We start from the raw sequence: 26,045 nt of genomic DNA on the forward strand, positions 1-26,045 counted from the left end.
TAACAAGTCGTCTCATTTTGTCAAATGTATCCTGGCTGGCGGGGACAAAATCACCCCGAGATGAGAACTACCACCTCATACAATTCCCACAACAATCCTATCTGATAGGCTTTATGTCCATTTTACAGATGAAGAAACCGAGGCTCAGAAAGGTTAAGTGGCCACATGGCTAGGACATGCAGAGGTGAGACTTGAAACCATCCCCATGTGGTTGGCTCCTCATCTGAGGCTCTTCTGTGCCCCCAGCTGCTGGGAAACGGTTTCAGTGTATAGGGCGAAGCAGGGCCAATGGGTTTGTGCTGCAGTGGAGCTTTCGCTCTTGGGAAAGATCCTGTTCTCTTGCCAGCTGTGTGACAGCCCATCCATCACGACTCTGAGACTCCTGGGCATCTCCCCCAGCGAGGGAGGCAGCTGGGAAGTGAGAGAGATTTCAGCAGTGAAGCGAGAATGCTCTCACTGTCCCACTCCACCGGGCCAGCTCGGGGCGGGGGGGGGGGGGAGGGGCGCGGGGCGAGCAAGGGGGTCTCCAGGCCCAGCCATGAAATGAAAGGGATCCCCAAATTTGCAGCCTGTGCCAAGATTCTGTATAAATCTGAGAAGAGCTGCGTGGCACCTCTGGCAAGTGTTAGTGCTGATGAGGCAAATCATAAATTCCTGAAGTTCTATCCCCCCATGCTCCGGGCTCCACTGGCAGAGTGGAGAAGAGACGGGAGAGAATGTTCGCTTGAGGAGGAAGCTTGACAGCCGGTGAGCTGTGCCGGGCGAGCAGCACTGGCAGGGCTCCGGCTGGACCTCCCGGCCTCCTCATGGGCTGCAAGCACTCGGCCGTGGTGAGGACCCACAGCAGCGCCTCCTCCTGCCTCAGCCCACTGTGGGAGGACGCGGACAGAGGTTCTTGCCAGCTCTCCCACCCCTGGTCGGCTAAGGTAAATGGGGTTCCAGGACCTGGGGAGTGCGATGGAAGGGGTGCATTTACTCTTCAGCTCCCCTTCACGTCTCTTTGAGGAAGACTCGCTTCTCCCTAGACGTAGGCCCCCAGGACATCTGGATTTCGGCTCATTGTGAAGCCATAAATATTTTTTCCCCCAGTGGGATGTATAGTACAGACTGGCCACACTTGAGGCACTTGAGGAATCTGATTTTTGAAATACAAAAGAATATTACCAGCATCGATTGACTTTGAAATAAGAAAGAAAAGAATTCCTGTCTTTTAGGAAGTTTTTCTGCAACTTTCGATACTGACCTCAGCCAGTGGCTTTGATTTGCTGGCTTTTGAAGCCAGCTTGGTTCCTTATGTCGTTAGTGCTTTTCCTCCTTTCAAATATCAAATAATATGCAGACACAGTGTTAGTGGGTGCAGTGCAGGATTGAGAGTCTTCTGACGGTTCTACCATTGGCCTTGACCTTGAGCTATTTGTGGTTTTTGTACCTCAGTTTCTTAGTCTGTAAAGTAGATGGAACATTTCCCCTCGTGGGTTTCACAAAGATATCGCAACTTAAGCAGATTAATACTTTTAGAGAGGCTTACTTGGAGTAGCTGTTAATATCATAATTATACTGATGACAAATAGAATAATTGCTTGTTTTCTATGCTGAAGGTAGCGCGAGAGTGATCTGGGTGTGCTCTGCTTCTGACCTCTTTGTTCTTGCAGGAAGAGAAGGAAGAACATTTTGTATTGTTTTTTAGAGAGAAAGGAAGGGCGAGGGAGAGAAATATTGATGTGAGAGCAAATATCTACCGGCTGCCTCCTGCACGCCCCCCTAATGGGGATCGCGCCTGCAAACTGGGCATGTGCCCTGACCAGGAATTGAACCGGTGACCTCTGGGTGCACAGGATGAACACCCAGACAGCTGAGTCACACCAGCTAGGGCTAAGCAGTTACTTTTCATTTCCCCCTTCTGAGCTCCTGGCAACCACCGAGCTGCTTCCTGTTTCTGGTTTTACCTATTTTGGATGTTTCATATTAATGGAATCATACAATATGCGACTTCTTGTGTTTGACTTCTTCCATCCAGCATAATGCTTTTGAGTTTCAGCCACAGTATTACATGTATGAGGACTTTCATTCCTCTTTATGGCTGAATAATGTTCCATTTTATGGATATATGACAGTTTGTATATCCATTCATCATGTGATGGACATCCGAGTTGTTTCTGCCTTTGGGCTCTTGTGAATGGTGCTGCTGTGAATTTGTGTCCATGTATTTGTTTTAGTCCCCGAGCTCACTTCTTTTGGGTAAGATGTTAGTCTTATTCCTCACTCTCTAGGTTGTAAAATAATTTACGTTGAGGCAGTCCACATACGTCATGGAAGCTCATGGTTGGAATCCACACATTTTGCTTCCACAAAGCACTTCTCTGCTTTATATTGATTTTGGTCACAAGCCCAAAAAATAATACATGGGAACTGTTTTCACCAGTAGAGGGTGATTGGTGCGTTGTTACAGGAATCCTAGTTCAGCATCTTACATATATAGTGTAAAACATAAGACAGAAGCTCATCGGTCTTGTCACAACTGCTCATGGGATAAACAATCTTTTCCTGCTCTGCCTGTCAGCCCATCTTAATTCCACAGCCCCAGATCCCAGAGTCCCTGTCATTGCCTCATCCGCCTTGTCTGCTCAGATAGCGCATCTGCACTCTTGGCTGCCGTCTTTGTTTGGTTCAGAACGGATGGCTGCCAGTGATATGGGAGTTGTTAACCGTATGACTACCATGAGCACTGGGCCTATGTCCTGAAGATACCCCGTTATGAAGTCTTTTATCAGTTATGTTCTATTTGCCGTGTCTAGATTGGGCCTTTGCCTGGCAGTTTATCTCTATATTCCACAGTATAGTTCTTGAAAGATTTGAGGAGGAAATGAAATTTGATTGATATGCCAACTAGGCCTTCAGTCTATAGAGAGTAAATCTGGGTGGGAAAGAAAAGGAGGACCAGCAGATGTCACAGATGACAGATGAAAGCAAGCATACCATTTTGGTTGCTGCCTGGCATCCTGTGAAACAGTGTGTACCTGTTATTTTAGGTAGGTTCCCCCAGAAAGTGAAGCCTGGGTGTAGGAATGTGATTCTAGTTGAGTGGAGTGGGGAGACCAGACCAGGAAGAGTGAACTAATGGAAATTGACAAAGGTACCCAAAATGTATGCTGTTGTCCTGTTATGCCTTGGGCAATGAGAGCAGAACCCGTCGGTCACCCTTGTGGTACCATGTAGATTGTGCTTCAGAATTCTCCACCCCTGTAAGAGGATGTCATTATTTATCCACTGGCTCCCCTGTCCCATTGGTCAAGGGTTGTCCCATGGGGGAGTTATCTCTTTCTTGCCTTTCTAGGTTTGCTCTTGTACCTGTCTTGTACTTGCTCTTGAAAGTGGGTTCCCATTGACTTTTTGAATTGGTTTCCATAGAGCAGCTCCAGGTCAGAAAGCAGGAGGTAAATAGTGCAACTGAGGCCTGGTATGCTGGGTGGGGGCAGGTAGAGGGTGGAGGAATGGGGGGCATCTGTAATAGTGTCAACAACAAAAAAAAAGTAAGTTGAGAGGATGTAAGGCAGGACACACACGTTTCTGTCACATGGAATTTCCATATTCCTCCTCCTGACTTTTGGTGGCCACTGTTTCTTTCTCTCTCAGAGCTTCAGAATATCCAGAATTGATAGTACCCGTGGGAGCCGTGGGGCTTTTCTCAGCCTCGCTCTGTGCAAAGGCCCTGTGTTTGGCCCGCTCCTCTTGACCTCTTTTTTCCCTCCTCTCATTATTCATTTTGATGGAATTAGTAGGCAGGTTGATCTGTTAGAGTTAACACCATTAAGTCTGTTAAAGCTGTAGGAATCCAATTAGATTGTAATCAGACCAAACTCTTTTTTTTTTTAAAGGATAATTTGGTCTCCAACAGGTGGTAGGGTCTCTGGAGACAGAAATGAGGAGAAATCGTTCTTGTCCTCTCATGCAGGGAACAATCAGATTTTAATTTTCTACTTCATATGCTCTGGCCTCTGTGATGACAGGACAGTAATACACTGACTCAGAAGCATTTTGAGTCCGTGTTTCTATAACACCTGTCAACTTTGCATCTCCATGTCCTGGAGGATCAGACCCTCCTTCTCCCTGTGCCCGGAGTATGAACATAGAGCTGACCTGTGAGACAACACCACTTCTCCTGTGCTGAGCCAGTGAGCTTATAGAAGCTGCTTTCTTGCAGCTCACACATTGGCCATCAGGCCTCTCCAGGGTTCTACAACCTTACAACTGAGACTCCAGGAGAAGTCCTCGTAGCTGATGATTTGGAGACATGGTCCCTTAATCAAAAACAGTTGGCTAAATCAAGGAATCATAAGTGTGATGTATACAGACCTTAACCATGTGTGCCATTTTAACTTAAAATCTTCACTCACCAACTTTTAGATGTAGTTCCAAGGCCCTGTCATCAAGTGTGGGTTTGCTGGTAGGAATTCTGCATCTTTTCTTATAGAAAGCATATCTCTAATGTATCACCTCTCATCTCCTGTTTTGGTTTCTTTAAGGAGCAGGGCAAACTCATTACAGAACCCTCCTAGTTTTTTTTGTGTTTTTTTTTTTAAATAAATGGTTTCTGGCTTTTTGTAGTTATCATGCCCACATGCAATTCAACAACAATTTTTAGCAATTCACTTTTATTGTTATTTTTCAAGTCATGCAATTTAGTTTCATAAAGATTATTATTTTTTCATATTTATATTTTATCAATTTATTTAAACTATGCAGTTACAGTAATAAGTGTGCAAGCATAAGCAGAGTGGGGACTAAATACAGTTGGCTTTTGCCGACCTTGAGCTAAGCTGGTGAGAGCAGAAGTGTGTAGGCATAATCAGAGAGAAGCTCCAAGCCATGAGCAGTCAAGGGGGGTTATGGAAGGAGTGAAAAGTGGTGGGAAATCCAATTAGTTCACTAAATTGAGGACATTGAGAACATCTGTAGCTTTTCAGATTCTGCTACCTGATACCCTGAGATTGGGCAGTGCAAAAATCCTCACCTATAAAATGGTCTGCACCTCTTTGGGGCTGCTTCTGATGACTCCACCCACATCCTTTCTGCATGGAAATTACTGGCACCCATGGGAATTCTGCAGGCTTCCAGCTTTGCCAGATACTCATTTGATATGGTCCAGGTCCTGCAAATTTCAGTGGTTGGAAGGACAGGGACCAGATTCTTTATTTTTTAAAACATATGTGTATTGATTTCAGAGAGGAAGGGAGAGAGAGAGAGAAACATCAGTGATGAGAGAGAATCATTGATTGGCTGCCTCCTGCACGCCCCACACTGGGGATCAAGCCTGCAATCCAGGCATGTGCCCTGACTAGGAACCGAACCTTGACCTTCTTGTTCATAGGTCAATGCTCAACCCCTGAGCCACGCTGGCTGTGCTGTTATTTGTTTTTTTTTGTTTTGTCTTTAGGGACCGAATTCTTAAACCACTTACACTTCTATTGATTTCCTGTCTTAAGTTCTTTGGTAAAAATTGAGAGATCTGAGAGTGAGGTTTTTTCCCTTTGTGATCCAGAAATTAGTTGTAAGCAAAAAATAAAAAAATCGGTTGGCTCTGTATACTTGTCAAGTCCTGTGTCTGGATTCTGAAAAATCCAAGACACACACACTCTAAATTCCTTTGAGCTTTAAGTATAAGCCTAGCTTAGTGCTAGCATAAGCCTGTGAACCTACGGTTTATTTCTGCTTTGCTAAGAAGTGCCCTAGGGAGAATTAGGGAGGGTCATAGGAGTACTAGTGTGTGTGTGTGTGTGTGTGTGTGTGTGTGTGTGAGACATACATATAAAATGTGCAGCAGAGAAGAGGAAGGCAAATATCTATCACTTCAAAGGTTCTGGTCACATATAGTATTTTCAGGAAAATTTCCTAATCAACACGTAGGCTTATAAGGTTTCTGCAGCTTCCTGTGGCTATCAACCCCCCACGTATCATTTACCCAGATCCCCTGAGTTTTTAGCAAATCTTGCATTTCCGTCTTAACCTCATCAGTAATGCCAGGCTGGGAAGAAGTAATTAGTGGGCTTTATTCCCCAGATCCTGGAGGATTCTGCGTGCAGCCGAGGCACATTGACAATGATGTGATTTAGTTTTTCAATGTGAAGCTTTCTCGAAACACAAGTAGGGAGAGTCCTTTGAGCTTCATGCTTTTGTGCCTGAGCATTTGGGAAGGAGATAATGATCTCTGAGCACATAGGGGCGCCTCTGTCAGAGATTAGTTATTGATTGTCAGAAAATCAAATTTGCTTCTTGAAATGTTCTGTCTTAGAATTGCACTGGGGCATCTCATCCCCACGGCTGGTTTGACCCCCTGGTAGGTGACAGAAGTTTAAACATAAAACAAGAGCCCCTTTCCCACCACATTAAGGAGCGATCATTTATAGAATTCCTTGACATGCAGTCTCCTTTTGTTCTGTGATTCATTGCTGGCATGAAATATCTTCTGGGCCGATCACATTGAGATGTGGGAAGAAATAGAGACTGGAATAAATCATGAATTGCCCATCTTCAGGGCCATAGTAATACAATTTTACCGTGAAAATGATCCAATAGAGATGATACATGCTATGTAGGCATATGTAAATTGTATGCAAATGACAATGTAATATCTGAATATGGCTCTGAGGGAGAAGCTTATTGGAACCCATTGTTCTAACTGGCTCATCATTCTGAGTGTCTGAATCAGTCTCAGGAGATACCAGGTACTCTGGCTTGCCTAGAAGTTGTCTGTAATTTCTCATTCAGGAGCTCATCTTTCTAGTCTGTTACCTTTTTGACCTCAGCACGAGTGCTCTGTGCCTTGCTCATATCCACCCTGGCCATGCTGTCTTCCTTGCTCAGACACCCCAGGGTCTTGGCACCTTTGAGTTTCTGAGAATACTGTCCCCCAGATGTCAGCGTGGCTCACTCCTTTGGTTCATTCTAGTCTTTAAATCAGCTGCCACCATTTCACAAGGCCTTCCCTGGCCACCTATCTAAAACTGGAAAGCCCTCCCACCTTTCTCTATTTCTGCTTTATATTGCTTATATATATTATCCCTGCTTTATATCATCTTATATTATCTAAAATACTTTATATTTTACTGATTTATTTATTTTTATCTCTTTGCTTCACCAGAATGCCACTTCCATGATGGCAGGGATATTGGTCTGTTTTGTTCATTGTTATAGTTCAATTGCCTAGCACGTAATACATGCTCAAGTAATACTCGGATCTCTGAATAAGGTGTGTTGGTTGCCTCTTGGACATTTTGTGTTTACTTATAATTAAGTGTGGGTGGTATCATTTCCAAACTCTTCTGTCTCTTAGAAAAGGAGAGGAGAAACCAATGAGTCATTGTTGGTGTTCTTAAAATTAGGTTTCAAGGGAGGGAACAGTAGTTTAACCAGTGGTTAAAATTGAGGTTGGGAGGTTTATTGCTCTCTCAGTATTTATTATGTTCATAGCATTTGCAAGGTGAGCCCCTGTATTACGTTCCATAGGGTACACTGTGGCTAGAAACAGTCCCTGGCCTAAGGAAGGTCACAGTCTAGGACAGTGATGGCGAACCTTTTGAGCTCGGTGTGTCAGCATTTTGAAAAACCCTAACTTAACTCTTGTGCCGTGTCACATATAGAAATTTTTTGATATTTGCAACCATAGTAAAACAAAGACTTATATTTTGATATTTATTTTATATATTTAAATGCCATTTAACAAAGAAAAATCAACCAAAAAAATGAGTTCGCGTGTCACCTCTGACATGCCTGTCATAGGTTCGCCATCACTGGTCTAGGGGAAGACAGTAACGCATGGATAAACATTAAGTGTTATGAGTGTGACTTGCATTTTATCTTTAACATCTGTAGATATACTGTCCATCAAACTTTGCCCTTGTTATTATAGATAATTGATGAAGAAAACATTTAAGTAAATGTATTTTAGCCCCATGTATTTTAGCCTTAATGAACTTACTAAGTATTTGAGAATTGGTATGCTGTATAGGACTTTGTTTGATATGATAAAGTAATTGTCCCCCCTCAGTTCCAACTAAGCTATCAGCCATGGTGGTCTGTAAAGAGTTGTGGTGACTTTTTTGGAGCTCAGTTGAAGAGCGTGGGTGACTCACCTCTAGCAAGGCAGTGCAGTGTAGTGGCTAAGAGCATGGATCCAGGAGCCAGCTCTCATGGACTTGAATCCCAGCTGCATTATCTACTAGCTGTGAGACCTGGGGAAACATATTGAGTCTCTCTATGCCACGTTTGCCTCATTTGTGAAATGGATGTTATAGTACCTACTGCATGGGATTATAAAGAGGATTAAATCGTTTAAGGTATCTATATATATAAAAGCCTAAGCGACCGTCTGACCATCCGACCAGTAGCTATGATGTGCACTGACCACCAGGGAGCAGATGTTCAACGCAAGAGGTGCTGAGCTGCGCTGACTTGGCAGCTGCGGTTGGGTGACGCACCTGGAACCAGAGAGGAGGGAGCCCGATTCTGGGGTGCGTCACCCAAGAACCACCCTCTGGGACCCCTTGGGGGATGTCAGAGAGCCGGTTTCAGCCCGATCCCTGCAGGCCAGGCCCATTGTATCTATATATATATATTACTTAAAACAGCTCATGGCACATAGTATCATGTGTTAGCTATTGTAAATATATTTATAATTAAAGTTGTTACCATCATTATTGAATCATGGCAGACTCATCAGTCCAAACAAGGCCATCTCTTAAAAAATGTTTTTTATTTATTTATTTTTTAATTGAATATATTGGGGTGACATTGGTTCACAAAACCATACAGGTTTCAAGTGTACAACTCAACAAAGTAAAGAATGTTCCTTAAAACTCTTATAATTGTTTTCCTTTCTCTCCTGCTCCCATTCTTCTTGTTTCTGTTAGCATCAATTCCCTGAATATGTATGGCAAGCAGCCCGCTGGCCACGAGTTTGACATGCTTGATGTATGGGTTTTGTTTGCCTAGCATGTGTTTTAAATTGACATAACTGGTATTGTTCTGCAGATCTTAATCATTTATAAAATTAACAAAAAATTTTAAGTTCTTACCCAAGGATATTTTTCCTATTGATTTCTAGAGAGAGAGTGGAAGGGAAGAAAGAGGGGGAGAGAGAGAAACATCGATTGGTTGCCTCCCCCACAGCCCTTACCAGGGCTGGGGAACCTGCAACTGAGGTTCATGCCCTTGATCAGGAATAGAATCCACGACCCTTTGGTCCACGGGCCGACACTAACCACTGAGAAAAACCGGCTAAGGCTATTATTTTTTAAACTTGTCTAACTCAGCAGTATGTTTTCAGTTTGTCGTAAGTACCTCTTAAGTCATTACTTCTAACTGATGCATGTATATTGTTTATTGTATGAATAATCTACATTTTATTTATACAACTTATTACTGATGTACATAAGAAGCGAACATTCTTGTATATTCAAGTGACTATGAGCATGTTTGTTGGATACCTGCCTAGTAGGAAGCTTGAGAATCATAGGAACATGCATACATATTTCACTAAATTCTGCTGGCTGTACCAGTCTATTCCCGGTAACATTGCAGAAGGTTCCAGTTCCTTTGTGTCCTTGGTGTTATTTTACACTTTAATTTTGGCAAATCTGGTGGGTGTAGAATCTCCTAGTTACTTTAATTTGTGTTTCTGTGATATTCTTGGTAGTCCTTCATGTTTCTCCTTCTGTATATTGCCTGTTCTTATTTTTTGCCCATTTGATAGTGCTTTCTGACTTTCATAGGAGTTCCTTTTATATTATAGATATTAATCTGTCTTCTCTCAGTGCCCATAATTTGTTAATTTTGTCTAAAGTGTCCTTGTTGAATGGAAACCCTTCTTTACAATATGGTTGAATCCATCAAATGTTCAACTTGTGATTTGTGCTATTGGCCTTTTTAAGAAATGCTTTCCTACATACAGAATTACGTAAGATATTCTGCATTTTCTTTTGTTAACTTTGTAGTTTTATTTTTTACATTTTTGTGTTTTTAACTTTACTGGTTTATGGTAATATACCAAGTTCTCTGTAATATACCAAGTTCTCGTGTATACATAAATGCTTTTATGCCCTTTATTCTAGTTTTTACTTTAGTCACTTGTTCCTGCATGAATACTATATAATCACCATGGCTTTGTTAATATTTTGTATCTGGTAATAGGATGAGTCCTCCTTTTTCAAAATTAATTTGGCTCTTCACAAATCTTTATTATTCCATTCATATATTAGAGTAGATTTGAGTTCTCAAATTCCTGTTGCAATTTTTATTAGAATAATTATATAAGAACTAACATCTTTATAGTATTAAGCTGTCCCATTAATTAATCTGATATGTATATTTTCATTTTCTCAATTCCTCATTGATTTCTTTTTATAAATTAAAAAATATACTTCACAAAGCTTGTATGTATTCTTATTGGATCAATACTTATACATCATAGTTTTTGTTTGCTGTTGTGAATATCTTATTTTCTACTGTATTTCCTGTTTGGTTATTGGTGATACAGAAGAATGCTATTGACTTTTCTAAGTTCATATATCTGCCAATTGTGCTGGACTCATTAATTTTCTTTTTTTGTAAAATGATCACATCTATGCTCAATGACATTTTCATTCCTTCCCTTTGTCTTTCTATCTCTTCTTTTTTTCTTGTCCTATTTTGTTTATAAAATTAAAAGCAATGAAGCTAAAATCTCTATGTCAATTATGGTGGTTACTCTAGGTTTTTGATGTGTAACTAAATTAAGGAAACTTCTTTCTAGTCTTGTTTTCAGATTTTTTTTCCTGTTAAAATGGCAGTTTAACATTAAAAAGTCTTGTTTCATGTTATTTAAAAACAACATATATGAAATAAAATTATTTTCTTTGAGGGTTTGCAATTCCAAGAGAATATAGTGAACAGTTATCCTGTTTTCAAAAGAGTGTTGTGTGTATATTTTTGTGATGATAGGTGAGTGGGTTGAAGTTTTGGGTAAGAGGGAAGGTAAAAATGAAAAAATGTACGACAGATATTAGCTTTCCTCCTTTCTATCAAATGTTTTAATGTCTGCCTTGTGTCAGACACTGTTGTAAATGACTAGGTCCTCATTCAGTTGAGAAGGGCCACCTGGAGGGGCTGAGTCTTGAATCAGGCTTTCTTAGTTGAATCTTGAGTGAAATTTGTCATTGGGTCCTACTTTTGTATGTTTTATTTTACCTTTTTGAGCCTGTAGTTTTTAGATCTGTAAAAAGAGAGGGTTAGACTTGAGGTTCCTTCTAGCTCTAAAATTCTCTATTTCCACAGCATGAGAAATGGGTGAATTATGGTCAGTAGAAAGAAACAATCTTCACACTTTCAGAATAAAGCATAGAAAAGGAATCTTGGTACTTGGAACTGCAAGGTCCCAAACAAAGGATGTGGGTGGAAGGTGCAAAAGCTGAAGGTGGATGTGTGGAAGATTTTGAAATTGGCACATGACTCCTTCCAAGTGGATCTGGAAGGTGAAAAGGCTGGAGGAAGTGGGGGAAGAAGGGGTGGTGTGTGGTAAGGGGGCCAAGTGCACGAGACCAAGGCGTTCAGTCCATTTGGGACCTTCCAGTTTGACCTAGACAGAGGCTGGGCCGGAGTGTGGGTTAGGGATCCGGGAGTGGTGGGATAAGCTGTTGGAGAAGAGTCCGAATACTTTATTTGGGGGCTGAAAATGTTGCGAGGAAAAACAAGGCAAAAATGTTACATTTTCTTTTCCTCTATTTGCAAGAAATGGAAATATATGCATTTGCTTGCACCCATCTTCCAAAGATCTGGCATTTGTGTGTATAATCATGGTTTCGGGATGGTGTGTTTATAAGCCGGCTAGAGACTGCTCTCTGGGGAAAACCACTCTTTTTTCTTTGCACACACGTTTGCTCATACTTATGTGTGTGTATTTTAAGAGATGATTTGCATAAAGTTATTGGAAAATGTTCAGGATATATTGAAGATTTGCAGATGACAAAGGAAAAATTCTCTAGCCTTGGAAATTCCTATTTCTGCAAGAAAACAGGAATTTGGAAAAGAGAGCTAAGTATAATTTTGAAACTTAATCATGAAAATGAACTTGGAAAAGGTCCCAGTTTTAAAATTTTAATTTCTACTTTAGGTCTGTTTTAAGCTTGAGATAACGGAATATTAAAGAACACCACCAAACAAACAAAAAAGGCAGGGTAAATGAAAAGTCCATATGATCTATTTAAGCAAAATAGTAGAATGGACTCATTAAAAATAATACTCCACATTTTATTCAGATGTTGACTACCAGGAAAATGGAATTCTGAATAATTTTAAGGCACTGAATATACTATTTAAAAAATTGTTATGCCTTTCCTTTTTTGTTGATTTTGAGGTATGCTTACTTTTGGAAGAAAAGGAGTAAATTAGTTTCTGTGCTCAGTTTTCACATATATAGAGATGGTACATTAATTTTTCTTAGAGGAAGAGAGAAGGAACATAATGAAATGTTTTTAGTTGGTTAAATTTGTTTTTTACAATAAATAACCAGGCTGGCTTGACTTTCCTGCCTCCCTTGGGCTATTTTATTCTGAAATATAGTCTTTTTTCCCCCCCTTCACTGTGAAAAAATTCAAGGAAGTGAAGAAAATATGCTCCAAATTAAATATCATTTGGATGCTGTGACAATTAATTGACCCTCGGTTCTTTTTCCTAGTAGATCAGTTTTGTATAGTAGAAGTGGTTGCCACAAATGTATACTTAAAGTATTTCCCCCTTCTTTTCAGCTTTTTAATTTGAGCTTCAGCAAGCCTATTATAAACTTTTGATACATGTTCTAAGAAATTTTTTAGGACCAGCTAATTATTTTTTCAATTTGGGGTTTTGTATTTTATTCTAAAATACTAATGGGAAATTGCCCATTACTTATTTAAAGTAGTTTTTTTTTAATCTTTGGTACCCATGTAGCATTGGCATAATCTACAGGCACTTTGTGTTCTGCAACAGATTGGTTTTTGAAAATGTGAATTCATATTTTAAATGTACCTTTTTCCTGAAGCAAAGTGTTTTTAGTAATTAGAATGATTACTTTTAATTTATCTTTAAAAAAAAGTTAAGGAAGTACTTAAGGCTATGTCTTCTTAAGGCACTGTGGACAAAAACAACCTTTAAGCCTGGCAAGTGTTGCTCAGTGGTTGAGTGTAGACCTTTGAATCAGGAGGTCAGGGTTCGATTACCCTCTCAGGACACATGCCTGGGTTGCAGGCTTGATCCCTAGTAGGGGATGTGCAGGAGGCAGTCAATTGATGATTCTGTCTCATCATTGATGTTTCTATCTCCCTTTCCCTTCCTATCTCTGAAATCAATAAAAACATATTTAAAAAACAACCTTTAAGTCCATATAGTATTTGACTCTAGGGCTACTTACCCCTTCCACTACACCTGAAGGCTTCATTTTTATTAATTTTATGAATGATAATGACAGTCACTGCATGCTTACTATGTGGCATGTGTTTACCTACCTCTTCTCATTTCATTCTCCAATAACCCAATGAGGTAGTAATAGTAAAATGTCATCAATAAAAATACCACATTACCTTCCTAGGCTACACAGCTCATGAGTGGTAGAATCCAGATTTGAACCCAGGCCACTGACTTTAGAAACGGTATTCCTAATCTCTCCCCCACACTGTTTTGTAGGATTAGATCCTCTTTCTTCTCTTCTAGACAGTGGGATGCTATGGGAGCCTTGGATAGTCCAATTGATTCTGCTCTAAGCTTCCCAGACCAGACTTCCTGTCTCCAGCTCATGGTGTGATTTCCCTGGCTGAACATATTCTTTCTAGTACATCCTTTCTATTTCCAGTCACACCTTTTCTTCATACCAGTTTTGGCCACTAAATACCAAAAGTACGTGTGTGTCCCTTCCTCAAAATCTTTGGGAATTTATGAATCCACTGAAGAGTGTAGGGACAATCCAAGAGCTTGGTAAATATCATAAAACCTGCCCTAGCTGGTTTGGCTCAGTGGATAGAGCTTTGGTCTGTGGACTGAAGGGTTCCAGGTTCAATTCCGGTCAAGGGCACATGCCGGGGTTGCGGGCTCGATCCCCAGTAGCGGGTGTGCAGGCGGCAGCCAATCAATGATTCTCTCTCATTGATGTTTCTATCTCTCTCTCCCTCTCCCTTTGTCTCTGAAATCAATAAAAATATGTTTTAAAAAATATCATAAAACCTGCTTGCATGTTGAATGCCTGTGCGTCAGCACTTGATCTTCCCTGCTACCACATTCTCTGCTTAGGCACCATCCCACTTATCAGGCAGACCCAAGGGGTGACTCTCTTAGGGAAAGGGAGAACCTTATTCCCGAATAGAAATGGTTACCCTTGACTCAGTATCTTCCGCAGATGGCACACGTGGCATTTCTAGTCACCCCCTAGAAATATTGATGTAAATATTTGGGGCAAAAACCTGCCATGTTGTTCCTCAAACTCTGATAATAACTTTATTTTAGATTAGTAGCAAGGATAAGTGTTTGACATTTAAGCCCCAAACCTGGGAGTTTTATATAGGTTGTGTTTTGGAAAGACCCCACTCGTTTATAGTGGTGGCAGTTTGCTGCCTTTGCTCTCTGTTTGTCCTGGAGCCTGATGACCTATGGGATTTACCAAGACTGAGACTCTTGCTCATTTTACTCTAAGAGGAGGTCTGCATGTGAATTAAACTGTGAGAATCCCACAGTGAATGGGAAATTAAAGGGTTTTCAACTCAAATTTACTGCTTGTGAATTCAAATGACAGCCATTAAATAATGATCATGGGGCTAGATGTCCACAGTGGAATAAGTTGGCTTCTGGGTGGATTTCTTGATTTATTGCCATTTATGGTGATATTGTTCCAAGCAGAGGTGCCCGTTGTTGCCAGAGCTGTTCTCATCTCTTAATTTCCGATGGGTTCTCATTCTACTCAGAATCTGGAAGTATTTTACCTTCTATAGTCTTATAATTTAATTGCTGAGCATATAGGTTCTCCAGAAAGTATCTAATTATATTTTGGGCTTCCTCAGCACTTTTGATCCGATAGAAAATAAAGAGCAGGTCAGTGACTGCTTATGATTCTGTGCTAAGTGACGTTTTAACATTTTAAAAATCAGCAAGGCCTTCATCGATCAAGTATTAAGTGATGTAAGAAAAGAAACAAACTTTAGCCATGCAGCTCCATGATAGAATTTAAAATTCATGATGCCTTTTAAGGGTCAATATTATCATTTCTGTTTTAAAGATTAGGAAATTGATGATTAATCAGTCAGCTTAAATAACTCTCCTGAGGTCACACAGCTAGAACCTGGTGGAGCTGGGGGGAGTGAAACTTGTCGGTCTGGCTTCAAAGCCCAGTGAAAAATCCGCCTTTTCTTGGGTTGGAACTGCCTCCCAAACAATGAAAATGTATTTTAGTAAACTCTTAATGCTTTGGCAAATTCACTGTCATTAAAGGATTAAAGAGATAGTGTCTTTCCCCCTCCACACTTCGAGTGAAAAGATTGGGGCTGTAAGTAGATGATAGCTGTATTTGACTGTAATCACAGCATATGTAATTCTGAGACCACATATTTCTCTAGTTACCTAAGGTTATTTAAAATCAATGCACTGCTTCCCAACTTTATCTGTATTCTTATTATGTCCAAGTTCCGGCCTGGAGAACCTTTACAAGCTACTGTGGCATTGCAGGGTAATGTAAAATTCTGATTTCTATCCTCTCTCCAATCTTTTGGTGATTTTTAAAATTATAGGCCATTAACATCGAACAGTTTTTAGAGCTGTGACTGTTACCCAAGGCAGGAGGCTTACACTGCTTCAAACATCCTGACTCTCCGAGGTCCTCATACATTGCTGCCATGTCTCTGTCTTCTTCACCCTCAGAATAGCCTCCCAGGATGAAGTCAACTCCCGTAGATTTTCCTCTTCCTCACTTCTCAGGCATTTTCTGGCTGTATTGCCAAATTAGCACCTTATAGGCACTCCCTTTGTGTGTGTATGTGTGTGTCTTTCAGTCTCAGTGTCTTATATCTCTAGCAATACCATAAACATCTATGGTGAAACGCATCTCATATTTCTCTTTGTAGATACTCCCATTGGCACATAGTAGGTATTCAGTAAATATCTGATATGTTGGCATGAACCCAACATATCCTCTAACTGCCTTTTCTCAAGTTGCAATGAGGTACAGGGGCATTTACAATGTAAATTTTATGTGGAATTTTTTAAAGAATCGGGTAGGTACTACATTCACATGGTTCAAAATGAAAGAATATAAAAATAAACTATACAGTGAAAAATCTCCCTTTCCCTCCGATCCTACTCTGTCATTCTCCGTTTCTCCACAAATAAGTGTCAGCTTTTTTTAGTTTTGTGTGTATCCTTCTAGATTATTTTTTGTGTTTTAAACAAATGTCAATAAAAATACTCAGTCTCCACATTTTGCTGCAACTCGGCATACTATAGAATAGCTTTGCACCTTGCTTTTTTCACTTAACTATATAGTTTCAGATATTTTACTCCCCAGACCAACTCAGAGACGTTTATTATTATTCTCTTACATCTTGGTAGTACTATTCTATTCAGTAGGTATGCCATATTTTATTTAACCTGGCCCATACTGATGGGAATTTGGGTTGTTTGTCACACTTTGCCATTAAACATGGGATATATGCCATTTCACTTGGGTGCAGGAGTATTGGAGGGTACAGTCCCAATCAGGGCATCCCTGGATCACAGGGAAGTGCAATTATAACAGCTACAGGTCCTGCCAGATTGTCCTCATCACAGGTTTTTGCTACCTTATGCTCCCACAAACCTGTTTTTCTGTGGTCCTGTCCACAGGTGGTATACTCAAACTTATGGGTTTTTGCCAATCTTCTGAGTAAAAGATGGTATCTAAATGTGGCTTGAATTTTACATTTATCTTATGAGTACAGTTGAACATGTTTTCATATGGTTAAGGGCCATTTATCTTTTTTGTGAACTGTCTACATCTTGCCCTAGTTTAATTAGTTTACAGTCCTTATCACTTCCTAGGCATTATATTCCTAATTATAAATGAGAATGATGAGCCTTTTGTCTGGGAAACAAGTTGAAAATACTTTTCCTAGTTTATCATTTGGCTTTGTTGATGGTGGGAGTAAATCTTTAAAATCTGTTTGTTTCCCATGCAGAAATTTTCAGGTTCTTAGGTACTCAAACTTATTGAGTTTTTATTTTTTTTATTTATGGCTTTTGCATTTGGAGGTGTTAGACCTTCACTACCCCAAGGCTACACATTTTCTTCTAGTGTTTTTTTTTTAATCTCTTTGATCCATTTGGGGGTCTGTGATCTGAGAGGTGAACCCAGTTTTGTTTTTTCAGATGGCTGCCCAGTTATCGCAGTACCACGTTTTAAAAAAATTCATCTCCACTAAGTTGAGATGCCATCTTCACCATACACTAAGTTGTTATTTGGATTATTTATTACCATAGGATAAAATATAAGCACAGCATTAACAAATGGGGATTACTTGGTGGATAACAGTACATTCATTTAGGCAGCAAACCTGTATTAAGAAATTAATAAACAATAAATTAAATAATAATAAATCATGTGCCAGGTCTTGGGGATATAAAGATGAGTTTGACAGAATATCTTAAGAAAGTAACTGGACAATGAATATAATCTCAATGCAGTGGAATAAGAGCAGCGTAGAGACTGAGACAGATAGGGAGGTGCTCCACACACCAGAGAACACCGAGTTGAGTCTTGAAGGTTCATCTGACGTTTGCCGGCCAGGAGGGGAGGACATTCTAGGAGGAGGGGCCAGTAGGAGGGGCCAGTATGTGCAGAGGCGCATGTCCGGGAGAGTCCATGGTGTTTGCGGAGACTCTGAGTAGCTCTTCATGGCCATAGTGTGGGGCAGGAGACACAGTGGGGGTGAGATCAGAAGGCTAGTTAATAGTCTCTTAGGTGAGTGAGTGTGAGCAAGTGTGGGAAGGCATGTAGTGTTGGTATAGCACCCCCGTGCCTTCATTTCTCCAAACAGATGAAGGGGAACGATTAAGAGGTTCAAAATAAATGGAAGCCAACACTTAGCTGTGTTCTGCACGTTGGATGTTGAGTTTTGACACCTGTTGCTTATTCTAGACTACTCCAAGCTCCCGAAGCCGAAGTCTCACTTTGCTCCCCCATGGAACACCCAATTCTGCGTCTCCCTGTAGCCAGAGACACCTCGGTGTGGGGGCCCCCGGTGTTGTCACAGTCACGCATCACAAGTCGCCTGCAGCTGCCCGAAGAGCCAAGAGTCAGTATTCCGGCCAGCTCCACGAAGTCAGAGAGGTAGGCTTTGCTCTCCTACGAGCGTGAGTGGCCCATGGGAGTTGCGGGCTGTGACTGTTTCTCTGCCAACTTCTCTTTCTTTGTATCATCTTGATAATGAGAGAGAGGACCGGCAGCTAATGTCCCATCCCCACAGCCATGACAGTCCCTCCTGGTTTAAAAAAAAGGATTTCTGTGTTTCTTAGGTCAAGTGAGTTGTTAGGAGGCCTCTGTCAGAGCTCAGAAAGCAGAGAAAGCAAGCCCCCAGTAACATGCAGAAGTGCAATCAGAGTCTCATGCTCATGGCAAAGAATAGACAGCACAAAGTCATGGGCAGTTAGGACATATTGAGGGTGTTTCGAAACCCGGGAAGTGTTGGGCCTAAAGCTGATTTCCCCTCTTTTCTGCCCTGCTTCTCTTCATGCAATGCTTGCCTCCTCCTTACCATCACAGACACACTCCAGGGGAGGGTTGGTAGTGAGAAGAGCACTGTCCTTCGAAGACTCCTATTGTTTGAGAGCAAATCCTTGGACAGCTTTAACCCTGAGTTTCTGCATCTGTAAAATAGGGGTGAGCCAGTCTATACCAACTCTCCTGGGAGTTTCGAGGCTCACTGGTGATCATGCAGGTGAAATCCCTCTAACTGGGAGTGCCTTGTGAACACATGGGCGGGGGTGGGGGGGTTGTTTTACGCTGATACACTGGGAAGTCGTCAGTGTGGGGATCCCAGATCCTCAGGATTCATATCATCCTTTGCAACTGTTATCAAGAACAGACTATGTAAAAGAAATGCTGTTGGTATTGGTTGCCTAACTTCTGTTGAGTGCTGAGGCTTTTTGCTTGCAGCTGACTTGTGTGTGGACTGGCCTGTCCTCTTAGAGACGTAGCCTGTCCTCTGTGTAAGAAGGAGAATGGAACGCCCAGATAGGGTCTTGCTGCTACTTGAGTCAGTCTGTATCTTATTTATTTTTTCTTTTGTATTTGATTTTTTAAATGTCATGAACCAAGTAGTGTTGTGATGGCTGACTGTTGGTCTGATGGTGGCCAAGTTCAGAAAACCTGAAATCTTCTGAAACAAATTTGTAGATGTAAATAAAAGACATTTATTTTTTCTTGGTAGATTTACCCGTGCACATGCTCTTGCCTAATAAAGAAAAGGTACAGAATCATATGCTCCCTTTGAAATAGTTACCCTGAGGTTTAAAAAAAAAAAGTGTTTGGCTATGAGTTTACTTTTGCTACATTGGATGGTATGAGGAATGGATGTGCATATGTATATATTGCTTTTCATTTTTCATAGCGCCTTTTCAATAAACTGTATTATGGAAAAGCTTTAAATGTACATAAAGTAGAATAGAATAATGGTACCCATCACCCAACTCAATACTTGCAACTTTCTGTTCTTGTTTTATCTATTTTCCCCTACCACTCTTTTGTTGTTGCTAGAGTATTTTAAGGAGATCTTAAATATTTTATCATTTTAACATTGCCAGTAAATGCTTCAATATTTATCTAACAGATAGAAAAAAAAAACTAACCACAAAACCCTCTCATCACTTTTATGTAAACCTCATTGCAGATATTTTTTGAAAGTACCTTAGAGACTTTAAAAAAGAAAAAGAAAAAGGAAAAGGAAATTTAAAAGTTCCTGGTATTTTGAGAATTCTTTTAATCCTAATATAATGAACCTCTGATAGATTTATAGTGATGATAAGAGACTTCCTATATATGAAAAGGGGTGCTGTGTTTAGTAAGCAGAGGCCTAAATAAAAGTTGAGGTACTTTAGCTTGATTTTTAGTAGCATTTGATTTAATATAATGCCAAATCCATTTCTACCTCTGTTTTTTAAAAAGTTTAGTTTTTAAAGTAATAAAAGTATGTTCTTTGTGTATATATGTATAAAATGCTAATTACTAGTATATAAAGTATATAATGCGAGTATACATTGCAAAAGAACTCTAGAGAAGAAAATCAGAATTACCCATAATCCTCTCTTCCTTCAGATGACCACTGTTAATATTTCAGTGAATTAACTTCTGGGTTATTTTTTCTTTCTATATTAGTTACATATATCTATATGTAAAAGATTATTTGGTATAATCTAAACTTTGTAAGCAATTACATATATGCTGCTTTTTTGTTTTTGTTTTTTCTCTCCATTTTCCATCTGTTGGGCAGGGGGATTATTGTACTTTTCCCGGAGAATCTCAATATATGAAAAATAATTAGGCAAAATGTTTCCATAGCCATTTTAATTTTTTTTTTTGGGGGGGGGGTACTCCCAGGCAAGAGTATTTTTCTTCAGGTGATTGCTGTTGTCTATCAATGACCTTTCTTGCTGAAAATTAATTTTACATGAGCTTGTTGAGAAGTCTGTACAAACATTGCCAATTGAGAGAATTGAAGGAGGAGTTGAAAGTTTTGATGCTCAGATATCGTGTCCAGCTTCCCTCTGGTGAGAGAAGGGTAGCTGTTTTGTGACATCTGTCATTTTATGATGGGGACGGTCCACCTTGAGAACTATCTGAGCCAATTTTATTCATACCAGATGATTCTTCAGTTTAAAAAGTATATTAATTTCAGTGTACACAGGCCTCTGCTGTTAGATTCCTCTTGTCTATAATAATAAAAGCGTAAAATGCTAATTAGACTGGACGACCTTCCGGACAAAGCCGGGGCTGCGAGGGAAGCCCGGGTCCTGGGTGTCAGAGGGAAGCCAGTGCCAGCAGCTGGGGAAGGAAGGCCTACTCTTGCACGAATTTCATGCATTAGGCCTCTAGTTTATCTATAATACTAGAGGCCCGATGCACGAAATTCATGCACGGGTAGGGTCCCTAGGCCTAGCTGGCAGTCAGGGCCAATCTATAGGACAATCGGGGGGCCCCCACTGGCATTCACCTTGGCTGGCCTGGGCCCTGTGGGCTGGGGGCAGCTCCTGCGTTGAGTGTCTTGCCCCCTGGTGGTCAGTGTGCATCATAATGACTGGTCGTTCTGCTGTCCGGTCAATTTGCATATTAGGCTTTTATTATATAGGATAACTAGAAGAAAATGGAATACCATTTTTAATCCAGCTGTACAGGGAAGATAAACTTAGGACCACTGAAGCAATGGAGAAAATCATCATACACAAGACAGATGTGCCTGACTTCCTGAAGAATAAAAGAAAAATAGCCCAGCCAAAGGCAATGGAATATATTTTAAATTCAATACCAAAGCATAGGTAAAACTAATGGGACATTCTCAAAGATTAAATGATTATAATATAAAGAATTGAAATACCAAAGGTCAGTATCCACAGTCCTCTCTAGAAGTGTCCTCCCTTGAGTGCGTAGAGGGATGAGTTTAGGGAATTGGAGGCTCAGTACCTTTGTGAAGAGAACAGGAACATACCCTCACTAGCAATTCAAGAGAGAGAAATTAAGACTGCTTTGTCTTAGATGACCAGAAATAATGATAGTCTGTTTTTGGTTGGGGTATTAATAAATGTTGGCAGCATTGCACATTGTCTTTTTGCTACAGTCTGGTGATAAATAATAAGAATTAAACACAAAAAAAAGCTCTGTATTGCTGTTGACGCATAAATTCTCCATTGGGAACTACATCTGGAGGAAATAACCTATGGAATTGGGGGTAGAAGGAAGAAAGTTCATTTGGGTAAAGTTATTCATACTATTAAATAGATCCAATACAAAACTCATGGGAATGACTAAACAATAATATACTTCACCTACTAAATTACTCTATATTAAGTTAAAAGTCGTGTCAGTATTATTAGTGCATGGGCATATGTAAATAAGAAAATCAGAATACAGAATAATATGCACATATTGGACCTAACCCCATCTTAATGAATTTTAGAAATAATTTAAAACAGTGGTTCCAGATTTTTGGAGTTTTCTTGCAAACTAAAATTTAGAATCTTGGGAGCAACATAAGTATTGCAAAATTTTTTATTTTGTCCAATCAGGACATTTTCAAAGTACAGCGCACATTTAATGCCCCCTCTCCCCCACCAAAGCAATATAATTTCAGAATAAAGAACCATTTATTGCATAATAAATTTAGTATTATGAAATATACACTTATTTTCCTTGTTTTAATATTTTATCTTGCATGACGAGACTTCATCTCGTGGATTGATCATGGCCTATGAATCTGTGTTTAAACCATAGATTACCATTGATTTTTAACTTCAGGATGACTTTCAATGCAACCCATCTTCTCCACTGCCAGGTTTTCTCCTTTCTAATTCATGCCTTACTCGGTCTGCAGGAAGCCACCCTTCTGAATGAAAGCTTTATCATATCACCCTTACTCCCTGTTGTCCATAGGATAAAGGTTGAACTCTTCAGCCTGGCAAAGCAAGACTTCCATCATCTGTCTGTCTCTACTGCCCTTGCCTCCTGACCTCATCATTCCTTCTTGTCCCCACATATACTGACCACCTCCCTCTGTTGGGAGGTACATTGCCCAGTAGAACTTTCTGCCATGATGTTCTTCATAGTGGGGCTAATGGGCTTTTAAAATGTGCTTGTCTGAATTGAGATGTCTTGTAGATGTAAAATGCACATTGGATTTCAAAGACTTAGTACAAAAAAGGTAAAATATTTCATTAATAATGTTTTATAATATTGCATGTGGAAATGAAAATATTTTCTGTAAGTTGGGTTAAATTAAATACATAAAAATTAATGTCACTTTTTAATGTTTCTTTTATCTTTTTTAAATGTGCCTATAGAAAACTTAACTTTATGAATGTGCCTTCCATTTGTAGCTTGTATTATATTTCTCTTGGATAGCACTGCTCTGATTGTGAACTTGCTCACACAATGACTCTATTCTACAGGTATTAATTGAGCACCTACTATGTGCCAGACATTGAATTTTTATGCTGAAAGCCATGTCTCATTCTTGTTTGCATCTTCTAGGCCTACTGCAATTGCTGGGCATGCTGGTTGAACATAATGATTTAAAGACCCATTTTCTAGCAGTTAGAGGGCTTTAGAAATGGAATGTACAGACATTCCAGGGTTTCTTAGGAGTTATGTGGGGTGGGTATGAGTGAGGGGAAACCTAGCGATTAGTTGAATCAGATATTCAGATGGTCTCTGACTCTGATAGCACTGGATGGTTAGACACCTGAATGAGTATGTGAGGTGTGAGGGGTTGGGGAAGTGATGATAGTGTGAGCCTCTGAATGTGCTTTTGGAATCGTTTTATACATAGAATCGAATGTATTTTTAAAAAGTCAATTTGACCCCTCAGCTGTTAAGTATGTACTGGTGGAAGTGTATTGCATTCCCTTGTATTTTAACTATTATGCTTTTAATTGCATTATAACAGGTTTTAACATGGCTCACATTAATTAAAATGGACACAAGATTGGTTGGTACAAGTACAGTGTGATTTTGATGAAATTCTTGTTTGCTGGATGCTTTTATTTATTTTATTATTTTTTAAATATATTTTTATTGATTTCAGAGAGGAAGGGAGAGGGAGAGAGAGGTAGAAACATCAATGATGAGAGAGAATCATTGATTGGCTGTTGCCTGCACGCCCCCTACTGGGGATCCAGCCTGAAACCCAGGCATGTGACCTTGACCAGAATCAAACCCGGGACCCTTCAGTCCACAGGCTGACGCTCTATCCACTGAGCCAAACCAGCCAGGGCTGCTTCTACATTTTCATACGAATAATGTATGTGTGTGTACAAACCTGCACGCGCACAAGAATTGAATAGAAGGAAGGAAAGTCGGGTTCTTTTTCTTTCCCTGATTCCTCATTACTGTCTAAGTGACGGCTGAGGTGTTCTGTGCACTTGAGAGCGTGGCAGCATGTGTATGTTTGCGTATAGATTTAAGTGTCTGTGTGGGACTATTTCTGATCGACAATTGGTTGTTTTTTTTTTTTAATATATTTTATTGATTTTTTACAGACAGGAAGGGAGAGGGATAGAGAGTTAGAAACATCAATGAGAGAGAAACATCGATCACCTGCCTCCTGCACACCTCCCACTGGGGATGTGCCCGCAACCCAGGTACATGCCCTTGACCGGAATCGAACCTGGGACCCTTCAGTCCGCAGGCCGACGCTCTATCCACTGAGCCAAACCGGTTTCGGCTCGACAATTGGTTTTATTTTAACTATTTTTTTCGTTGGATTAGAGTTAAGAAAATTCTCTACAGAGAGTACCTACTAAAATTTTTCTTTAATGTAAATATGTTCATAGGTGTGGGCAGAACAGATATTTGAAAAGCAGAATAAACTTTGTAGAGCCCAGGTTCTTGTGGCTTTCACCGAATATGTTTTTCAGTTGTGACAGTTGAGACTTAAAAAAACCCACACGCCCTAACTGGTTTGGCTTAGTGGATAGAGCTTCGGCCTGGGGACTGAAAGGTCTGGGGTTCGATTCCAGTCAAGGGCGCATGCCTGGGTTTCGGGCTTGATCCCCAGTAGAGGGGTGCAGGAGGCAGTCAATGATTTTCATCATTGATGTTTCTATCTCTCTCTCCCGTCCTCTCTGAAATCAATAAAAATGTTACAGACAAACAAACAAACAAACACCCCACACAATTTCATAGGGAGACTTTGTCTGGATTTTGAAGCTTGATGAGGGACAAGGTCATGCTGTTGAATTGCAGTGTGTGTGTGTGAGGTGTACATTTAGATTTAATTAAGCTTTCCATTAGAATTTATTGACCAATAGGAATTGTCCTCCTGCTAAACTCTTTTTTATTAGTTTGCTTCTGGGGTACATACCCTTTTGAAGAGAGCTGTTCGCTGCACTGGTTTATTCTGGGGTTGCTCAACTGTATCGGGACCGTGTAATTTAATGTGGTTTTAAATCTTTCACGGGGTATGATATGTGGAGGAGAAGCGCCTTCCCCAGCTATGTGAATTTATGCGTGTTCCTTCATGTAATTGCACTGTCTTATTTACTTAACACACATACCAAGGAAGTGCTTTAATGAGGTTGCCGTCTTTATAAGTGATATTCTCCCCCTTCAGGATGATTTGGTTTGATCCTGGTGCATATGGCTGTAGTGAAAGCCTGCTTAGAAACCTTGATTCATGTACAGCCTTTGCTATGGAAGCAGTAACTGTAAAATATCACCCTACTGAATTTTATTAGCTGATCAATTTTAAGGTAGTGGGAAGGATTGAATATGGGCCATCCCATCACCAGAGAAACTGTGTTAAGGGTATAAAGTGGATTTTTCCTTTGTGTGGACAGAATGTTGATTTTTTGAAAATGTCCCAAATTAATGCTCCTGTGCACTTTGGGGATAAATGATGACAAGTAACCCTGGCATGTATTTTTGGTAACAATTTTCCATCTCTTAAAATAAGTCTGCTCCAGACTTCAGTTTTCAAAAATTATAATGTGGTGTTAGTTAATATCAGTGATTTCCAAATGTTTTTTTTAAAAGCAGTAGTCTTATTTTCTAATAAAAACATTACAGATCCTTACTATTTAATGACAGGTGAAAGTGGTATTGATTAGTGCGGATTTACTTTAGAAGGTAAAATGGGCATTCATTGATTATGAAGCAAGTTGACTTGGGATAGTGAGTATTTATGATCACCATTGCAATCCCTTATCGGCTTCTCTGTCTGGGCAATTTGAAACAAACATTTGTGTGATCTGTGGGTTTGGATCCTGTATTCGTTTCCTAGGGCTGCCACAAAAAGTCCCACGGACTGGATGACCTAAAC

The 26,045-nt window shown here is 40.2% G+C and overlaps 1 protein-coding gene across 4 annotated transcripts in view; it reads left to right on the top strand.

Annotated features, from left to right (window-relative positions):
* Nucleotides 1–26,045, top strand: part of OSBPL10 (oxysterol binding protein like 10) — a 210,927-nt gene that overhangs the window by 86,854 nt on the left and 98,028 nt on the right. For 2 of the 4 annotated variants that reach the window (XM_023752952.1, XM_006087580.3), the window contains exon 4: nt 18,158–18,349. The exons of the other annotated variants lie outside the window; for them this stretch is intronic. In XM_023752952.1, the coding sequence (XP_023608720.1) occupies nt 18,158–18,349 (192 nt within the window). The remainder of the gene's footprint in view (nt 1–18,157; nt 18,350–26,045) is intronic. 4 annotated transcript variants of the gene reach the window in all.

This window comes from Myotis lucifugus, unplaced genomic scaffold (genome assembly GCF_000147115.1).
Source record: "Myotis lucifugus unplaced genomic scaffold, Myoluc2.0 scaffold_39, whole genome shotgun sequence".
Taxonomy (NCBI): Eukaryota; Metazoa; Chordata; class Mammalia; order Chiroptera; family Vespertilionidae; genus Myotis; species Myotis lucifugus.